At 47.7% G+C, this 18,689-nt stretch overlaps 1 protein-coding gene across 1 annotated transcript; it reads left to right on the forward strand.

Annotated features, from left to right (window-relative positions):
• The first annotated feature begins 2,881 nt into the window (after positions 1-2,881).
• LOC135977433 (uncharacterized) lies at positions 2,882-7,266 on the forward strand. Its single transcript, XM_065578397.1, has 2 exons — positions 2,882-6,866; positions 7,092-7,266. Exon 1 carries the CDS (start codon positions 4,371-4,373, stop codon positions 5,670-5,672), a length of 1,302 nt encoding a protein of 433 aa, XP_065434469.1. The 5' UTR covers positions 2,882-4,370; the 3' UTR covers positions 5,673-6,866; positions 7,092-7,266.
• The last annotated feature ends 11,423 nt before the right edge of the window (positions 7,267-18,689 follow it).

An 18,689-nucleotide genomic window follows, 5' to 3' on the forward strand; every position in this document is an offset into this window, starting at 1 on the left:
CAAGGTCGCAACAACTTCTCACACAAGTCTTTCCCATTTGCCTCACACAATCCTTCTTCTACAACTCTCGCATTATTAGGTTTACAGTTAGCCTGACTCTTGGATGTTCACATTGAAATCCCTTTCAAATCCCTTTCAGTGCTTTCTCTACTTCCACACCTACCCCTTTTGTACTTCTAGTACAACAAAGCTTCTCAAACTTCTATTTGCATTAAGCCTTGGATTTCAGATTCTACATCAGATGCGTCACCCTTAGGGGTTTTGATTGTATGCAGTGACAATGCATCATTACCATGGACATGAAAGGTATTACTATTATCACGTCCTTTACAACAACAATAACATAATCCTAAACCAAATAACAATAAAAGCAGTAACATTCTCACAGTAATAATATGATAGGGGTTGTACAGTTTTAGTCACAAAGCACAATACATCATACTTAGTACATAAAGTAGACACTCTATAAGCTGTACGAAAGGCATTCTTTTCAACTTGATATATATTTTGAAGCATGTGAATTTGCCCTTGTACTTCAGAGATTCTTTGAACCTCTGGAAACAGTGAAAGCAAATTTTGAAACCGATCAGGTACTAAACTAATCCAATTAAAGGGTATCTGGAAACTAAGGGCTACTTGTAAAACTCTATCCGCAGGCCAGTAAATAATATGATTGCCTGAAGCAGTAGTGAGATTAACATGTATATCTCGCAATGTGGTGGCTTTAACATACACACAGCTAGCATTAGCTTGAAAAGGTAGGTGTCCTGTCAGGGTAGTTCCTTTTCCCTTACCCTCCCAGCAAACATTGTCATGAACAATGACAACTTCCCCTGGCTTCAGTTTACGTATACACTGAAGCTGTGGAGGTTCTAATGGCCAAAATGTCCATTAACTCCCTATTCCCCATCCAAATGTTGGGTGTTATTCCAGGAGCACTAACAACAAATCGGCTAGGCATACCAGGTGGTCTACTCTCCCAGATACCACGGTGAATAATCCAGCCCCACATGCATCCTCCCCATGGACCCGGCAGTGTTCAGTATGTGGGAGCCCATACCCCTCCTACCGGCCCATATGCTTGGGAGGAGCACTGTGAATATATACAACTCCATCCTGAAAAATCTCCATAGCCACAAATCAGATGGCATTTCGGAGGTATCTGTAAGGGCAGTAGGCTATGCCTCAGGCTCGAGATCACTCAGAATGGCCATCAGCTGGTCATTCAGGAACTCTGTAATTCTGAACATGCCTAATCCCACTGCACTACCTTCCCAGCCTCAGTGATCTTCAATACCATCTCTGTCAACAGCTCCTGGTTATTAACTAAGGGTATGTCTACACTACGAAATTATAGAAGCCGGTTTTATTGAAATTGGTTGTATACAGCCGATTGTGTGTGTCCCCACATAAAATGCTCTAGGTGCTCTAGTCGGCGGACCGCGTCCACAGTACGAGGCTAGCGTCGACTTCCGGAGCATTGCACTATGGGTAGCTATCCCACAGCTATCCCACAGTTCCCGCAGTCTCCGCCGCCCCTTGGAATTCTGGGTTGAGATCCCAATGCCCGGATGATGCAAAACAGTGTCGCGGGCGGTTCTGGGTACATGTCGTCAGGCCCCTCCCCCCCCGTCACAGCAACGGCAGACAATAGAATGGCGCCTTTTTACCTGGGTTACCTGTGCAGACAACATACCACGGCAAGCATGGAGCCCGCTCAGCTCAGCTGAGCTCACCGTCACCATATGTCCTCTGGGTGCCGGCAGACGTGGGACTGCATTGCTACACAGCAGCAGCTGCTAACTGCCTTTTGGCGGTAGACGGTGCAGTAGACTGGTAGCCTTCATCGGCGATCTGGGTCCTGGCAGCCGTGGGGCTGCATTGCACCAGCCCCTTGCCTTTTGGCAGTAGATGGTGTATTACGACTGTTAACCGTCCTGTTACAAGTTGGGTCATCGCACATTAGCAGAGTCTTCCCTGAGCAGCAGATCGTGCAATAGGCCTGAAGACCATCGTCATACACTAACTGCCAAGTGCCCAGTATTTGCTGCCAAGCACCCAGAAAGATGCCGAGGGCTATCAGTCATGCTGCACTGTCGTCTTAAGATGTAAAAAATAGATTTGCTCTGTATTCATTTGCTTCCCCCTCCCTCCATCAAATCAACGGCCTGCTAAACCCAGGGTTTTCAGTTTAATCTTTGGGGGGGCCATTCTGTGTGACAGTTGTTTGTGTTTCTCCCTGATGCACAGCCACCGTTCTTGATTTTAATTCCCTGTACCTGTACGCTATGTCGTCACTCGGCCCGCCCTCCCTCCTTCCCCTAGTCCGTCAGATACTACTTTCGCGCCTTTTTTTTGAATTCTGGGTTGAGATCCCAATTGCCGGATGATGCAAAACAGTGTTGCAGGAGGTTCTGGGTACATGTCGTCAGGCCCCTCCCCCCTCATCACAGCAACGGCAGACAATAGATTCGCACCTTTTTACCTGGGTTACCTGTGCAGACAACATACCACGGCAAGCATGGAGCCCGCTCAGCTCAGCTGAGCTCACCGTCACCATATGTCCTCTGGGTGCCGGCAGACGTGGGACTGCATTGCTACACAGCAGCAGCTGCTAACTGCCTTTTGCCGGTAGACGGTGTAGCATGAGTAATAGCCGTGGGGCTGGCAGCCGTAGGGCTGCATTGCACCAGCCCCTTGCCAGGAGATGGTATATTATGACTGGTACCCATCATCGTCGTACTGGAGTGGCTGTCAATCATGGCCACCTGGGCAGACATGCTACTGTTTCGATGATGATGGCTACCAGTCGTAGTATACTATTTTCTGCCAATTGCCCAGTATTGTCTGCTAAGCACCCAGAAGAGGCCGAGGGCGATGCTGGGTGCTGGCAGCCGTGGGGCTGCATTGCACCAGCCCCTTGCCTTTTGGCAGTAGATGGTGTATTACGACTGTTAACCGTCCTGTTACAAGTTGGGTCATCGCACATTAGCAGAGTCTTCCCTGAGCAGCAGATCGTGCAATAGGCCTGAAGACCATCGTCATACACTAACTGCCAAGCGCCCAGTATTTGCTGCCAAGCACCCAGAAAGATGCCGAGGGCTATCAGTCACGCTGCACCGTCGTCTTAAGATGTAAAAAATAGATTTGCTCTGTATTCATTTGCTTCCCCCTCCCTCCGTCAAATCAACGGTCTGCTAAACCCAGGGTTTTCAGTTTAATCTTTGGGGGGGCCATTCTGTGTGACAGTTGTTTGTGTTTCTCCCTGATGCACAGCCACCGTTCTTGATTTTAATTCCCTGTACCTGTACGCCATGTCGTCACTCGGCCCGCCCTCCCTCCTTCCCCTAGTCCGTCAGATACTACTTTCGCGCCTTTTTTTTGAATTCTGGGTTGAGATCCCAATTGCCGGATGATGCAAAACAGTGTCGCGGGCGGTTCTGGGTACATGTCGTCAGGCCCCTCCCCCCTCATCACAGCAACGGCAGACAATAGATTCGCGCCTTTTTACCTGGGTTACCTGTGCAGACAACATACCACGGCAAGCATGGAGCCCGCTCAGCTCAGCTGAGCTCACCGTCACCATATGTCCTCTGGGTGCCGGCAGACGTGGGACTGCATTGCTACACAGCAGCAGCTGCTAACTGCCTTTTGCCGGTAGACGGTGTAGCATGAGTAATAGCCGTGGGGCTGGCAGCCGTAGGGCTGCATTGCACCAGCCCCTTGCCAGGAGATGGTATATTATGACTGGTACCCATCATCGTCGTACTGGAGTGGCTGTCAATCATGGCCACCTGGGCAGACATGCTACTGTTTCGATGATGATGGCTACCAGTCGTAGTATACTATTTTCTGCCAATTGCCCAGTATTGTCTGCTAAGCACCCAGAAGAGGCCGAGGGCGATGCTGGGTGCTGGCGGACGTGGGGCTGGCAGACGTGGGGCTGCATTGCTACACAGCAGCAGCCCCTTGCCTTTTGGTAGAAGATGGTATATTACGATTGGTATCCGTCGTCATCGTACTGCAGAGGCTATCACTCATGCTGCACCGTCGGCTGCCAGCTTAAGATGTAAAAAATAGATTTGTTCTGTATTCATTTGCTTCCCCTTCCTCCGTGAAATCAACGGCCTGCTAAGCCCAGGGTTTTCAGTTTAATCTTTGGGGGGACCATTCTGTGTGACAGTTGTTTGTGTTTCTCCCTGATGCACAGCCACCTTTCTTGATTTTAATTCCCTGTTCCTGTTCCTGTACCTGTACGCCATGTCGTCACTCGGCCCTCCCTCCCTCCCGTCCTCCCTCCTTCTCCTGGTCCATCAGATACTAGTTTCGCGCCTTTTTTCTGACCAGGCGCCATAGCTAGCACTGGGATCATGGAGCCCGCTCAGATCACCGCGGCAATTATGAGCACTATGAACACCACGCGCATTGTCCTGGAGTATATGCAGAGCCAGGACATGCCAAGGCGAAACCTGGACCACCCGAGGAGGCGATTGCAGCGCGGCGAAGAGAGTGATGAGGAAATTGACATGGACATAGACCTCTCACAAGGCACAGGCCCCAGCAATGTGGAAATCATGGTGTCACTGGGGCAGGTTCATGCCGTGGAACGCCGATTCTGGGCCCGGGAAACAAGCACAGACTGGTGGGACCGCATCGTGCTGCAGGTATGGGACGATTCCCAGTGGCTGCGAAACTTTCGCATGCGTAAGGGCACTTTCATGGAACTTTGTGACTTGCTTTCCCCTGCCCTGAAACGCCAGGATACCAAGATGAGAGCAGCCCTCACAGTTGAGAAGCGAGTGGCGATAGCCCTGTGGAAGCTTGCAACGCCAGACAGCTACCGGTCAGTCGGGAATCAATTTGGAGTGGGCAAATCTACAGTGGGGGCTGCTGTGATCCAATTTGCCAGGGCAATGAAAGACCTGGTGATATCAAGGGTAGTGACTCTGGGCAACGTGCAGTCAATAGTGGATGGTTTTGCTGAAATGGGATTCCCAAACTGTGGCGGGGCCATAGACGGAACCCATATCCCTATCTTGTCACCGGAGCACCAAGCCACCGACTACGTAAACTGCAAGGGGTACTTTTCAATGCTGCTGCAAGCCCTGGTGGATCACAAGGGACGTTTCACTAACATCAACTTGGGATGGCCGGGAAAGGTACATGATGCTCGCGTCTTCAGGAACTCTGCTCTGTTTCGAAAGCTGGAGGAAGGGACTTTCTTCCCGGACCAGAAAGTAACCGTTGGGGATGTTGAAATGCCTATCGTGATCCTTGGGGACCCAGCCTACCCCTTAATGCCATGGCTCATGAAGCCGTACACAGGCAGCCTGGACAGGAGTCAGGACCTGTTCAACTACAGGCTGAGCAAGTGCCGAATGGTGGTGGAATGTGCATTTGGACGTTTAAAAGCGCGCTGGCGCAGCTTACTGACTCGCTCAGACCTCAGCGAAAAGAATATCCCCATTGTTATTGCTGCTTGCTGTGCGCTCCACAATATCTGTGAGAGTAAGGGGGAGACATTTATGGCGGGGTGGGAGGTTGAGGCAACTCGCCTGGCCACTGATTACGCACAGCCAGACACCAGGGCGGTTAGAGGAGCACAGCAGGGCGTGGTGCGCATCAGAGAAGCTTTGAAAACGAGTTTTGTGACTGGCCAGGCTACTGTGTGAAACTTCTGTTTGTTTCTCCTTGATGAACCCTCCAACCCCCCCCCCCCCCGACCCGGTTCACTCTACTTCCCTGTAAACCAACCACCCCACCCTCCCCTCCCCAATTCGAGCACCGCTTGCAGAGGCAATAAAGTCATTGTTTTTTCACATTCATGCATTCTTTATTAGTTCCTCACAGAAGTAGGGGGATAATTGCCAAGGTAGCCTGGGATGGGTGGGGGAGGAGGGATGAAAAAGGACACACTGCATTTTAAAACTTTAAGTCTTATTGAAGGCCAGCCTTCTGATGCTTGGGCGATCATCTGGGGTGGAGTGACTGGGTGGACGGAGGCCCCCCCACCGTGTTCTTGGGCGTCTTGGTGAGGAGGCTATGGAACTTGGGGAGGAGGGCTGTTGGTTAAACAGGGGCTGTAGCGGCGGTCTCTGCTCCTGCTGCCTTTCCTGCAGCTCAACCATATGCTCGAGCATATCAGTTTGATGCTCCAGCAGACGGAGCATTGACTCTTGCTGTCTGTCTGCAAGCTGACGCCACCTATCGTCTTCAGCCCGCCACTTGCTCTTTTCATCCCGCCATTCAGCCCGCCACCTCTCCTCTCGTTCATATTGTGCTTTTCTCATGTCCGACATTGACTGCCTCCACGCATTCTGCTGTGCTCTATCAGCGTGGGAGGACATCTGCAGCTCCGTGAACATATCGTCCCTCGTCCTACGTTTTCTCTTTCTAATGTTCACTAGCCTCTGCGAAGGAGAAACATTTGCAGCTGGTGGAGGAGAAGGGAGAGGTGGTTAAAAAAGACACATTTTAGAGAACAATGGGTACACTCTTTCATTACAAGGTCGCATATTTCGGCTTGCAGGCAGCCATGGTAGGCCACAGTGTTTTGGCTTTTTTAACCTTCTTAACATGCGGGAAAGGTTGCAAACAGCAGCGCATTTCCCATATCAAGGATGAATTGGGTTGTCCATTTAAAATGGGTTTTCAATGTAAAAGGAGGGGCTGCGGTTTCCCGGTTAACATGCGGCACAAACCCAAGTAAACCACCCCCCCCCACACACACACACACGATTCTCTGGGATGATCACTTCACCCCTCCCCTCCACCGCGTGGTTAACAGCGGGGAACATTTCTGTTCAGAAGAGCAGGAACGGGCGCCTCTGAATGTCCCCTTAATAAAATCACCCCATTTCAACCAGGTGACCGTGAATGATATCACTCTCCTGAGGATAACAAAGAGAGATAAGGAATGGATATTGTCTGCATGCCAGCAAACACCGGGACCATACGCTGCCATGCTTTGTTATGCAATGATTCCAGACTACGTGCTACTGGCCTGGCGTGGTAAAGTGTCCTACCATGGCGGACGGGATAAGGCAGCCCTCCCCAGAAACCTTTTGCAAACGCTTTGGGAGTACATAAAGGAGAGCTTTCTGGAGATGTCCCTGGAGGATTTCCGCTCCATCCCCATACACGTTAACAGACTTTTCCAGTAGATGTACTGGCCGCGATTGCCAGGGCAAATTAATCATTAAACACGCTTGCTTTTAAACCATGTGTAATGTTTACAAATATTTACAAAGGTACACTCACCAGAGGTCTCCTGTGTGCCCTGAAGGTCTTGGGTGAGTTCAGGGGTTACTGGTCCCAGGTCCAGGGTAACAAACATATCCTGGCTGTTGGGGAAACCGGTTTCTCCGCTTCCTTGCTGCTGTGAGCTACCTACAGTACCTCCATCCTCATCTTCCTCGTTCCCCGAACCGTCTTCCCTGTGTGTTTCTCCAGTGAGAGAGTCATAGCACACGGTTGGGGTAGTGGTGGCTGCACCCCCTAGGATCGCATGCAGCTCCGCGTAGAAGCGGCAAGTTTGCGGCTCTGCCCCGGACCTTCCGTTTGCTTCTCTGGCTTTGTGGTAAGCTTGCCGTAGCTCCTTAATTTTCACGCGGCACTGCTTTGTGTCCCTGTTATGGCCTCGGTCCTTCATGGCCTTGGAGATCTTTTCTAATACTTTGCCATTTTTTTTACTGCTACGGAGTTCAGCTATCACTGCTTCATCTCCCCATATGGCGAGCAGATCCCGTACCTCCCGGCTGGAGCTCTTTTGCGATCCTGGGACTCCATCACGGTTACCTGTGCTGATGAGCTCTGCATGGTCACCTGTGCTCTCCACGCTGAGCAAACAGGAAATGAAATTCAAACATTCGCAGGTCTTTTCCTGTCTACCTGGTCAGTGCATCTGAGTTGAGAGTGCTGTCCAGAGCGGTCACAATGAAGCACTGTGGGATAGCTCCCGGAGGCCAATAACGTCGAATTCCGTCCACACTACCCCAATTCCGACCCGCAAAGGCCGGTTTTATCGCTAATCCCCTCGTCGGAGGTGGTGTAAAGAAACCGGTTTAAAGGACCCTTTAAGTTGAAAGAAAGGGCTTCGTCGTGTGGACGTGTCCAGGCTTAATTTGATTTAACGCTGCTAAAGTCGACCTAAACCCATAGTGTAGACCAGGCCTAAGGATAGAAATAACACGTAATTCACCAACTCCAGCTTGCACCTGAGTCAGCTGTGCTCCAGAAATAAGACCAGTGGCCTTTTCTAGTTGCCCCAATTTTTCATCATGTTCTTGGCTCTTAACAATATTCCAAATAGCTGCTACACTATTGGCCCCATCCCATAGGGATCCAGTCAAGTCACTCTTCTTTCTAGAGGAAATAACCCAGGCTCTCTGTTGTGCTAATCTAATGGCAGCTCCCTGTGAACAATCTGGGTATGTAGAGGTGATCTGGAAACTGGAAACTGTAAATCTGACAGTCCCTAGGGTTGTATTAATCACAGTCCATCGATAGCGTAACACATCGCTCTTTGGTGTAGTACTATACCACATCTTTTGGTTGTACACCTTTATATACTTCCGGGAGGCATTAATATTAATGGCATAAGAGGGGAGGTATATTGCAATACAGTACAGGTTACATTATCAGTCACTGGAATCATTTCAATACAGGTAAAATTTCCGGTGGCAAAACAAACTCTTTGGGTATTTGTTTAATTAAGGCACAAGCTATATTGGCTTTCCCAGGTTTTCATACACAGGCTAAAAATCCCTCTAGCCTGGGACCATCATTTCCCACAGTTCAGTCCTCGCCTCTCACATGTTTCCAGGTGTGTTGTTGTAGGAAGAGTGAGGTACCAGCATGATGTCATTGGCCCCCTTTTATATCTTCTTCACACTCGCTGGAAAGCTCTTTTGCTGTGACCTGGATCAAACAGTTCCCATTGTGTAGTGCTATCTCTGAGAGGTTTCTCTTGTACACAGTTCCTGGGATAATCCTTGTGCTTGTGTGCCTTTCCTCAATAAGCCATTAATATTGTTTGGCCTTTTTACTGTTGTACTTGAAAGTCTGCTTGTGGGTGTTTTCAACTTCACAACATTTCAGTAAAACGTACCTAGCACATACCCAAGGGTATGTCCAGACTACCCGCCGTATCAGCGGGTAGCGATAAATTTATCGGGGATTGATACTGAACGCGCTCCCGTCGACTCTGGAACTCCACCGGAGGGAGCGGCGGTAGCGGAGTCGACGGGGGAGCCGCGGCCGTTGACCCCGCGCCATGAGGACGGGAGGTAAGTCCAAATAAGATATGTCGACTTCAGCCACGGTATTCCCCCCCAGTGTATACCAAGCCCAGGACTGCGCTGGTGGCAGGGTTGTCGGAGGAGCTGAAACATAGTGAAATTGAGCAGAGCCTAGATTCAGTGGGAATACTGAGGAGGCTGAAGGTCCACACTTGAATTTACAGCTGCGTAGTGGGGGGACATGGGAGTGCTATGTGCAGTCTCCAAGGAAGCTGGTGCCCAAAGAAGTGAAAGTGGGAGGTACTCCTGGAAAATCCTGGGGCCAGAACAGCCCTCTGCCAGGGCACCCATGTCACTCAAGGAGGAGCCATCAGAGCAGATACTGCAGACTCTGCTGGTGGATGAGAAGCGCCACAAAAGGAATTAATCTCAGCATTGAGAGGTGCTCCAACACCTGCAGCAACAGCCTGGTGGAGTGGAGCAGAGTGCTCAGGAACACCTTGAAAGTTGCACTGAGGCCTGTGTCTGAAAGTGCCCCCTACGAGCGATTCTGCTGTTTCGGCCCATCGGCAGCAGCACAGAAAGATGGCACTAGAGACCTACAGAGGGGTTGGAGGCTTTGTGACCTCTCCACTACTGTGTAGTGAGTTTCCCTCCGTGGTTGCAGCTGCACGTCCCATGTGCGTGAGCCCCCAGCGTGGGTCGCCAGACTGAGGCTTGCGGAGCTCACACTAGTGCACTAAAATAGCTGTGTAAATGGTGCAGCTTGTAGTTGGCCTAGGAGCAGGTGGGTGTGATGGGTTGGATCATAGAAACCCCTTTGTGATGCCACCTGATGTGCCTGTACTACCTCTGAGCTCGTTTTCCCTGCCAGCTTGGGACTTCAGTACCTTGCCTTGTTTGAGACAGACACGCTTGCCTGCTGCAAACACAGAGCCAAGTCTGAACCAGGTCTCCCACAAGCTTCAGGCTAAACTGAAAACAACTTAAGTACTCAATGGGGTCCAACCCCCCCCAAAAAATCCATCTTACCCTGTATAAAGTTTATATATGCATAGCTGTTTGCCCCTTCCTCCCCTCCCCCCAGGTATTAATACTTACTCTGGGTTAATTAATAAGTAAAAAGAGATTTTATTAAATATAAAAAGTGGTTCCAAGTAATAATAGACAGAACAAAGTAAATTACCAAACAAAATAACATAAAACACGCAAGTCTAAGCCTAATACAGTAGGAAACTAAATGCAGGTAAATCTCACCCTCAGAGATGTTCCAATAAGCTTCTTTGACAGATTAGCCTCCTTCTAGTCTGGGTCCAGCAATCACTCACATCCCTGTAGTTACTGTCCTTTGTTCCAGTTTCTTTCAGGCATCTCTTTGGGGTGGAGAGGCTATCTCTTGAGCCAGCTGAAAACAAAATGGAGGGGGTCTTCCAGGGGCTTTTTTGCCTCCCTCTTGTGGGTGGAAACCCCTCTCTCCCACTGTGTAGAATTACGGCTACAAGATGGAGTTTCGGAGTCACATGGGCAAGTCACATGTCCATGCATGACTCGGTTCTTTACAGGCCATCACCATGTTAGTTCGAATGTTCACAGGAAACATTCCTCAGCTGTGGATTGGCGTCTATCAAGGTCCATTGATGGCCAAATACTCCAAATTACTTGAATAACCCCTTCACACTATGTTGACCAAATCTGCCTTAGGTACTTTCTACAGCAAACACTTTAAATACAAGCATAGAGCCAATGATTATAACTTCAGATCTAAAAATGATACATGCAAAGGATGAATACATTCAGTAGAACATAACCTTTGCAGAGATATGTTACATGGCCTATGTAACATAGAACATATTCCAGTTATGTCTTATTTACATTCATAAACATATTTCCCTAAAATGTCATAGGGTGCAATATCACAGTGGGCTTCTAGGCCAAAGCGCTCCAGCCCAAGACGCAACTTCAATGCGCTGTTGGCATAGCTGGTAGCATAGTACTGTGAGCAGTAGTCTGTCGACGTGGGCTGGGAGGCTTGCTGCCACAGGCTGGGTAGACATACATTGCCAGATTAACTGGGAAAAGGCAAGGAGCACAGTTAACCTCTCTCCCCATCTCCACTTCATCCAGAATGAGAGTGGCCTTTCCTTTGGTTAGCTTATATCACTTGGGAAGGGGCTGGATAGAGCTCCTCTTACACCAGAACCAGAGTGTCCACACACGGTTATAATTCAATGACTGTTCTGGTTTCTCTACACTAGTCTAACTGTGGGGAAGCAACTTGCCCAAGGTCAGAGGGAGAGCCAAAAACAGAGCCCAGACAATCCTTCCACTGAGATCAAGAGTTGCTAGCGAGGCAAGGTTACAGGGCTGCTCTCTGCTCTGAGGAGCTCAGACAGGATCTCTCTCTTTCTTGGCCTTTGGTTCTCTGAGCTGTTGGGCCCTGCCTGTCCCCCAGGAGCCTGGAGGACTTTCAGCAGCAGTCTGAGGCCTGACCCCTTCCAACACTCATTTTGACTGCACTTCTCAAAGGCCCCCATTGTGCTAGCCTCAAGCACCCCTTGCTAGCTCCACCTGTGGAGTCTGCTGTTTCCCTGAGGCCTCTAGGGCAGGTCTCAGGGGTAGTTCTTTATGGCTTGTAGCCACATTTCTAGCCATGCTGCTCTCTTAGATTCAGCCGCAGTCGAGTGCAAATCCCCATGTCAGTGTGTAACACCCTCCTTCCACCACCATGGCTTGTCAGTGCTAACCAAACCCTCGGTCCTTCCACATCATAACACAGGCCTCAACCTCTGAGCTGAGGGAGCTCTTCTCTGATAGGTAGCTCGCCCCTATGGGGAGGCAGAAAGCTATTTAGCCAGTGTGCCAAACTTCTCCAGTCAGGGGATGCTCACCCAGGGTCTGACAGCCAAAGGAGCCCACATCCCTGCCCGGGTCACCACTCTGCTAGCGCAGCTGGTAGACGTGGCTGTTGGTGCAAAAGGTCCTCGGTTCTGTCCACAATGGAGGTGTTACCAGAGTCCCAGGGGGTTGTGCTGAGGTCACTTAGGGTGACTTGCAAAGAACGGGGCAGAGAATCCCCAAAGCTGGTGGATATTCCAATACTTAGGTTTACCAAACCAGCACAAAACAGCTTCTATTTACTGGTTGCCCAGAAGCCAACAACACAGTTCCCTTAAAGCAATCCAGCCTTGGGCTTCCACCGAGAAACCCAAGTCAAATATGATGAGGATTCCAGAAAATCTTATTTACCATATAAGAAAGTTCTGCCAATCCCAAAGGATCGGGCACATTACCTCCCAGGTTAATGAATATTCTAGATCTTACCCAAACACACGCTTACAGCCAATTCTTATTAACTAAACAAAAATTTATTAGAAAAGAAAAGAGATAGAATATTGGTTAAAAGATCAGTATACATACAGACATGAGTACAGTTCTGAGATCAGATTCATAGTAGGGCTTTGTAGTTGCAAAGCGCTCTTTCAGAATTAGTCCATAGGTTCCAATTCCCCTATTCAGGGTTATCCAGATTAAAACTGGAGCTCTCAGCCTTACGGCTTAGGCTTCCCCTGCATGAAGCAGCCAGCAGATCTGAGATAAAAGGATCCAGAGTCAAGGGGGTTTTAGACAGTTCCAGGCCATCTCTTGAGAGGTCACAGTCCTTAGGCAAACAATAGACAATCATGGAGACTTTGAAGTAGACCCATTTAATACACATCACCGGTAATGAGCTACACAGGTTACCATAAGGCAATTGCCTGTTTTCCACCATTCTCAGGTGACTTGCTAAACATTTCAAAGAGAGATGAATACAGTGATATCACTACATTTACAAGGTTTCAGAGTAGCAGCCGTGTTAGTCTGTATCCGCAAAAAGAAGAACAGGAGGACTTGTGGCACCTTAGTGCTAATAAATTTGTTAGTCTCTAAGGTGCCACAAGTCCTCCTGTTCTTCTTACTACATTTACAGTTCATTTAAAGGTTATTTCCTTTTGATCTCTGAATTAACAGAATACAGCATAGACAGGGACTGTTAACCTCTAACAATATATATATGTAACCACCAAAAACCACAAACATTATCTACCAATATGTTCCTAAAGGTTGAATCTGGGTCAAGTAGCCTGCAAGCTGCTTAACCCTTTCTAGCCATGCGTCACACTTTGTATAAGATTCGTTGCAATTATATAACAGTGGTAGCAACAATGATTTGTATGGTGATATTTTAATTAAATAATGTCACAGGAGGCCATTCCAAGTATGCCCTAAGGTTATAGTGAACTGTTGAAAATCACTAGTACTTACACAGAGCAGCTGCCAAGCACTCATCCATCACACCTGGATTATGGTCCTGTGGGCTTGCAGTCTGGGACCCCGAAAGTCCAGGGGATGGCATAACTGTTTGATTTTACCAATTTGCTACTTTCTCTGCAGTTGCAGACTTGGCCAGCCATGAGACTCTGTTCCCTCTGCTGCTGTCTTGGCCCCTGGAGCACCATAAAAGGTGCAGCATCACATAACTAATGAGGTTAAGCGCCCTCCCCCCACCCCCCCGGCCTTCTTTCCAACCTCCTACGTCTATAGTTAAATGTGACATGCCGGTACCAAGGAACCGGTGCAGCACACCCATGGTCCTAGCTCCTAGTAACATCTCTCCTTCCTCTCACTCATTTATTCCTTAGCATGGCCCTGACCTGATAAGGGATGGTGTCAGAAATGCAAAGCTAGCTAAATAATGTGATGGAGATGGTCTCACAGTACCACCTAGCGAAGGGTCTCTTACACAGGGGCACCCTTGAATATACAGGGCTGCGTATCCTGCAGCTCGAGCGCACTGATCGGGATATCGAGGTTAGGGGGGCAAGCAGATCCCCAGCTCACCCGATGACTAGCCTTGCTGGCACCCTAAAGACCCTAACTGTAAGCTGGGTCTACTCCCTGCATTTCCTTGGCTCTGCTCTCACATCAAGGCTCTCTGCAGCCCAGGGAGGCAGATTTCTCAGCTTGACCTGGGGACACAGCAATCACCTATTTTTAAACAGTGCCATTTCCCCTGACAAGCAACCTCTCGCATTTAGGTTCTTTCAATACTCTCTCTCACTTAGCAGGCCAGTCTGTAAATATGTCACAATCCTGCTGAAGCTGACCAATAAGGGCTGAGTTATTTGCGCTTTCATCTCATTTTCTGCCGTCAGCAAATCTAGACACACTCATACTTTAATTCAATCGTCTGAGTAATATACAAGGATAAAACATGCCCTGCTAGCTGCTGCTGGCAGCTGGCTTGGAGTGCGAGGGTTACTCCAGGAACTGTAAATCTCCCTGTCTTCTGGCTGCTCCTGCATTTCCTTAGAATGTGTGTTTTCTGTACGGCTCTGTCTGCTTGCCAATGCACTGTGGAGTCTCTCTGCCACTGCCACTCTGTCTTTAAATATCTCTGGGAAGTTTTGATACCTACAGATAAACGGAGCAGATAAAGCAGCTAGGAAGAGGAAAGAACGAAAGAACGGATCTCTAGCTCTGTAATGGAACGCTACACTATATTATATGGTCAGCCACTAGCTGACACTGTGTGTAATACGTTACTTAAGCTAATCTCAGCCATACCTGGTAGAGTATTAAAGGATCTTAGATTAACATACGTGGTGTATATAAGCAAAACACAACAGGTGAAGCCAGTAAGTATGTATGTAACCAGTCCATATCTGGTACAGGGACATGAAGTGGTGTCAAGAGGAACAAAGCAACAAAGATTGGAGGATCTCATCAGCATACCACTCTTCAATGCCCCATAGAACTTCAGTTCTGACAACCCCTACAGTGGACAAACTTCTCAACTACAGATATTCAGGTATCTTCCATAAGTTATGCTATGGGGAAGCAAGCAGAGCATATCTTTAAATCCTTTGACTTCACTGAAGACAATCACAAATCTGACTATGAAAGGGGTTCTGGCAATGTCTGATGCATACTTTATACCTCAGCTTATGAAAAAGCAGATTTCCACAGGCTGACTATCCCCTTACTTCATAATGTGGAAACTGAGTTACAAAAATCAAAGCAGATTGGCATAATCGAGAAAAGCCAACAACACGGTGTTCCCCAGGTATACAGAAATATGAATCTGTGTGGATCTTAAAAGACTTAATGAAGCAGTTGTGAGCGAAAAAGCTATCCTCCCAACACTGGACGACTTCCTCCCCAAAGTGAAAGGAATTACAGTATTGTCCAAACTGGCTGCCTCGAGCAGATACTGGCAAATTCCTTTAGCCAAATAAAGTGCTAAACTGAGTACAGTTATCACGTCCTTTAGGAGATTTTGCTTTCGTAGATTACCGTTTGAATTATCAGTGCACCTGAAATTTTCCAAAGAAAGATGACAGAACTGTTAATGGAGTACAACTTTTCATGGACGATATTCTGATATATGGTTCCTCAATGGAAGACACACCGAAACCCTCAGCAAAGTCCTAAGCCTAATAAATCAACCTGCACTGAATCTAAACAAGGAAAAATGTGTTTCCCCCCTTTCCCAAATCGAGTGTTTGGGACAGACAATAAACAAAGATGGAATCAGTCCTAGCCCTGATAAAGTAAAAGCAATTCAAGAACTGAATGCACCAGCTAATGTACCAGAATTCAGGTGTATACTGGGGATGGTAAATTACCTTGGTCGATACCTACAAGACCTTTCTACAGTGACAATACCACAGAATGAACTGTTGGCTATGCGGGGAGGGCAAACCAAGAAATTGCCTCAAAAAAGTAAAAGAAATTTATCACAACAACTCCAATTCTCAAGTATTACGATGTGAACAAAGCCCCAGTGGTCAGTGTGGATGCAAGCGGCTCTGGCCTAGGTGGTGTACTGTTACAACAACATGGCTCGGAATAGAACCCAGCAGAAAAACGATACGCACAGATTGAAAAGGAGTGCCTGGCAAGCACTTTTATTAAGCCCTGGGTGGATGGACTTTGTTTATGTTATTGCTTCATTCGAAGAAAGAATGGGGACTGACAAACAGCTGTGTCACAGAAGGCAGTAGAGCAGAAACTTTCTGGGTTATGGTATTGAACTTTATTTTGCGATTTGAGGTATCCCTATTCAGAAATGACCCTGTGACTTGGGTGTTGTTATCCTAAGAGAGTGTTGGAGAAGCATCTCTGAGGAGTCCTAAAAGGAGGAAACTGAGGGGAGAGGGGTGTCTTCAGGGCCACCTCACACCATGAGGGGCATGAGGTGGCGCTGTCACCCATAGATAACATCGTCAAAGCAGCTGAAGTGGCTGCTGAGAGGAGTTATAGTAAAACACTTTCTCCTTAACTGACCCTGTGTCTGGCTGTAAAGTTGCAAGTTGGAAGCTTTTGACAGTTTCTACGTCTACAACTACTTGTGTGGGGAACAAATATTTGATCAACGGTTCTTCATGCTAGCAGACAATCATAGAACAAGATCCAATGGCTGGAAGTTGAAGCTAGACGAATCCAGACGGGAAATAAGGCATACATTTTTAACAGGAAAGATAACGTTAAACTCTGGAACAATTTACTAAGGATCACGGTGGATTCTCCATCACTGGAAATATTTAAATCAAACCAAGAGCACCAGAAATTATTGATTTTGACAAAGAATTTAAACACCCAGAACGAGACATTGAAAAATCTTGAATGACAAGCAAATAAGAAAAAAACGCAGTAAAAAGGGTAAAACTTGGGAAAGCTGCCTGTGAAGATCAAGGTCCGCGGGGAAATGTTGAAAGCTTGTGATGATGAGACCACTGATAAAACCAGTGAACTTTTCAACATAGTAGTGCAGCAGGAAAGGCCTCCAGAACAATGGAAAACAGCATTATAGTCAAAATGCCAAAGAAAAATTAGCTAAGTGACTACAATAACTGGTGAGGTGTTACCCTCCTCTCAGAGATATACAAGGTCTTCTGCAGTATCATTTTAAGCAGAATAAATCAAGCAGTTGAAGCAAAAGAAAGGAAAGAGAAGGCTGTATATCAACCCAGAAGATCATGTCTCAACCAGATTTTTCACCCTAAGAACAATCATAGAAGAGAGAATCGAATAGCAAAAAAACACCCTTCATAAATGTCATAAACTTCCAGAAAGCACAAATACAGCTTTCAGCAGATGAGACATTTATTTATATCAACATTAGTTACACAGTGTTATGATGGTGGGTGGAATGGGATGCCGGCAGAATGAATATTCATGGCAAGACTGTGAATGGCTATCCAACTACAGAAACAGTTTCTCCTCCCTTGGTGTTCACACCTCAACTGCTAGCAGAGCACCTCACCCTCCCTGATTGAACTAACCTCGTTATCTCCACACTGATTTATACCTGCCTCTGGAGATTTCCATTACTTGCATCTGAAGAAGTGAGGTTCTTACCCACGAAAGCTTATGCTCCCAGTACTTCTGTTAGTCTCAAAGGTGCCACAGGACCCTCTGTTGCTTTTTACAGATTCAGACTAACACGGCTACCCCTCTGATACTTGACACCATGCAAGGCACTGCATTTAGCCGTATGGAATGGAAATCTATCAACCTCATGAAGAAACTTGCACAAATACAGACAGATATCATCTTCCTTTCCAAATGCAAACGGATGGACATCATACCAAATGGACTGAAGGTGAAAAATCCATTGCTATCTACATACTGCACAGACCACAGTGAGAGATTATGCCATACATTATCAAAGAAACTGAGGAACCACCTGATCAGCATCCTATACAGCAAACAGAAAAACATCAAGAAAGAGCTCTCCAACCTGGAGACTTTCATAAATCACCAACCCTCCACACAAATGGACTTTACTAAAATAAGACAGGAGATCTACATTACACACTTCACCTCTCTACAAAGGAAAAAGGACCGTAAGCTGTCTAAAATCCTACCTGCCACATGGGGCCACAACAGGGGTACCCCTAACTCACCCAGCAATATCGTCAATTTATCCAGCTACACACTCAACCTATCTCGGGGACTCTCCTTTTGCCCCAGCACCCCCACGAACATGATACAGTTCTGTGGTGATCTGGAAACCTACTTTCGCCGCCTCCGACTCAAAGAATACTTTCATGATAACACTGAACAGCGCACTGATACACAGATACCCTCCCACCAACAACACAGGAAGAAGAACTCCACATGGACTCCTCCTGAGGGTCGAAATGACAGTCTGGACCTATACATAGAATGCTTCCGCCGACGTGCACAAGCAGAAATTGTGGAAAAACAACATCGCTTGCCTCATAACCTAAGTCGTGCAGAACGCAATGCCATCCACAGCCTCAGAAACCACCCTGACATTATCATCAAAGAGGCTGATAAAGGAGGTGCTGTTGTCATCATGAACAGGTCTGACTACCAGAAGGAGGCTGCCAGACAACTCTCCAATACCAAATTCTACAAGCCACTTTCCTCAGATCCCACTGA

This window comes from Chrysemys picta, chromosome 25 (genome assembly GCF_011386835.1).
Source record: "Chrysemys picta bellii isolate R12L10 chromosome 25, ASM1138683v2, whole genome shotgun sequence".
In the NCBI taxonomy this organism is placed as follows: domain Eukaryota; kingdom Metazoa; phylum Chordata; order Testudines; family Emydidae; genus Chrysemys; species Chrysemys picta.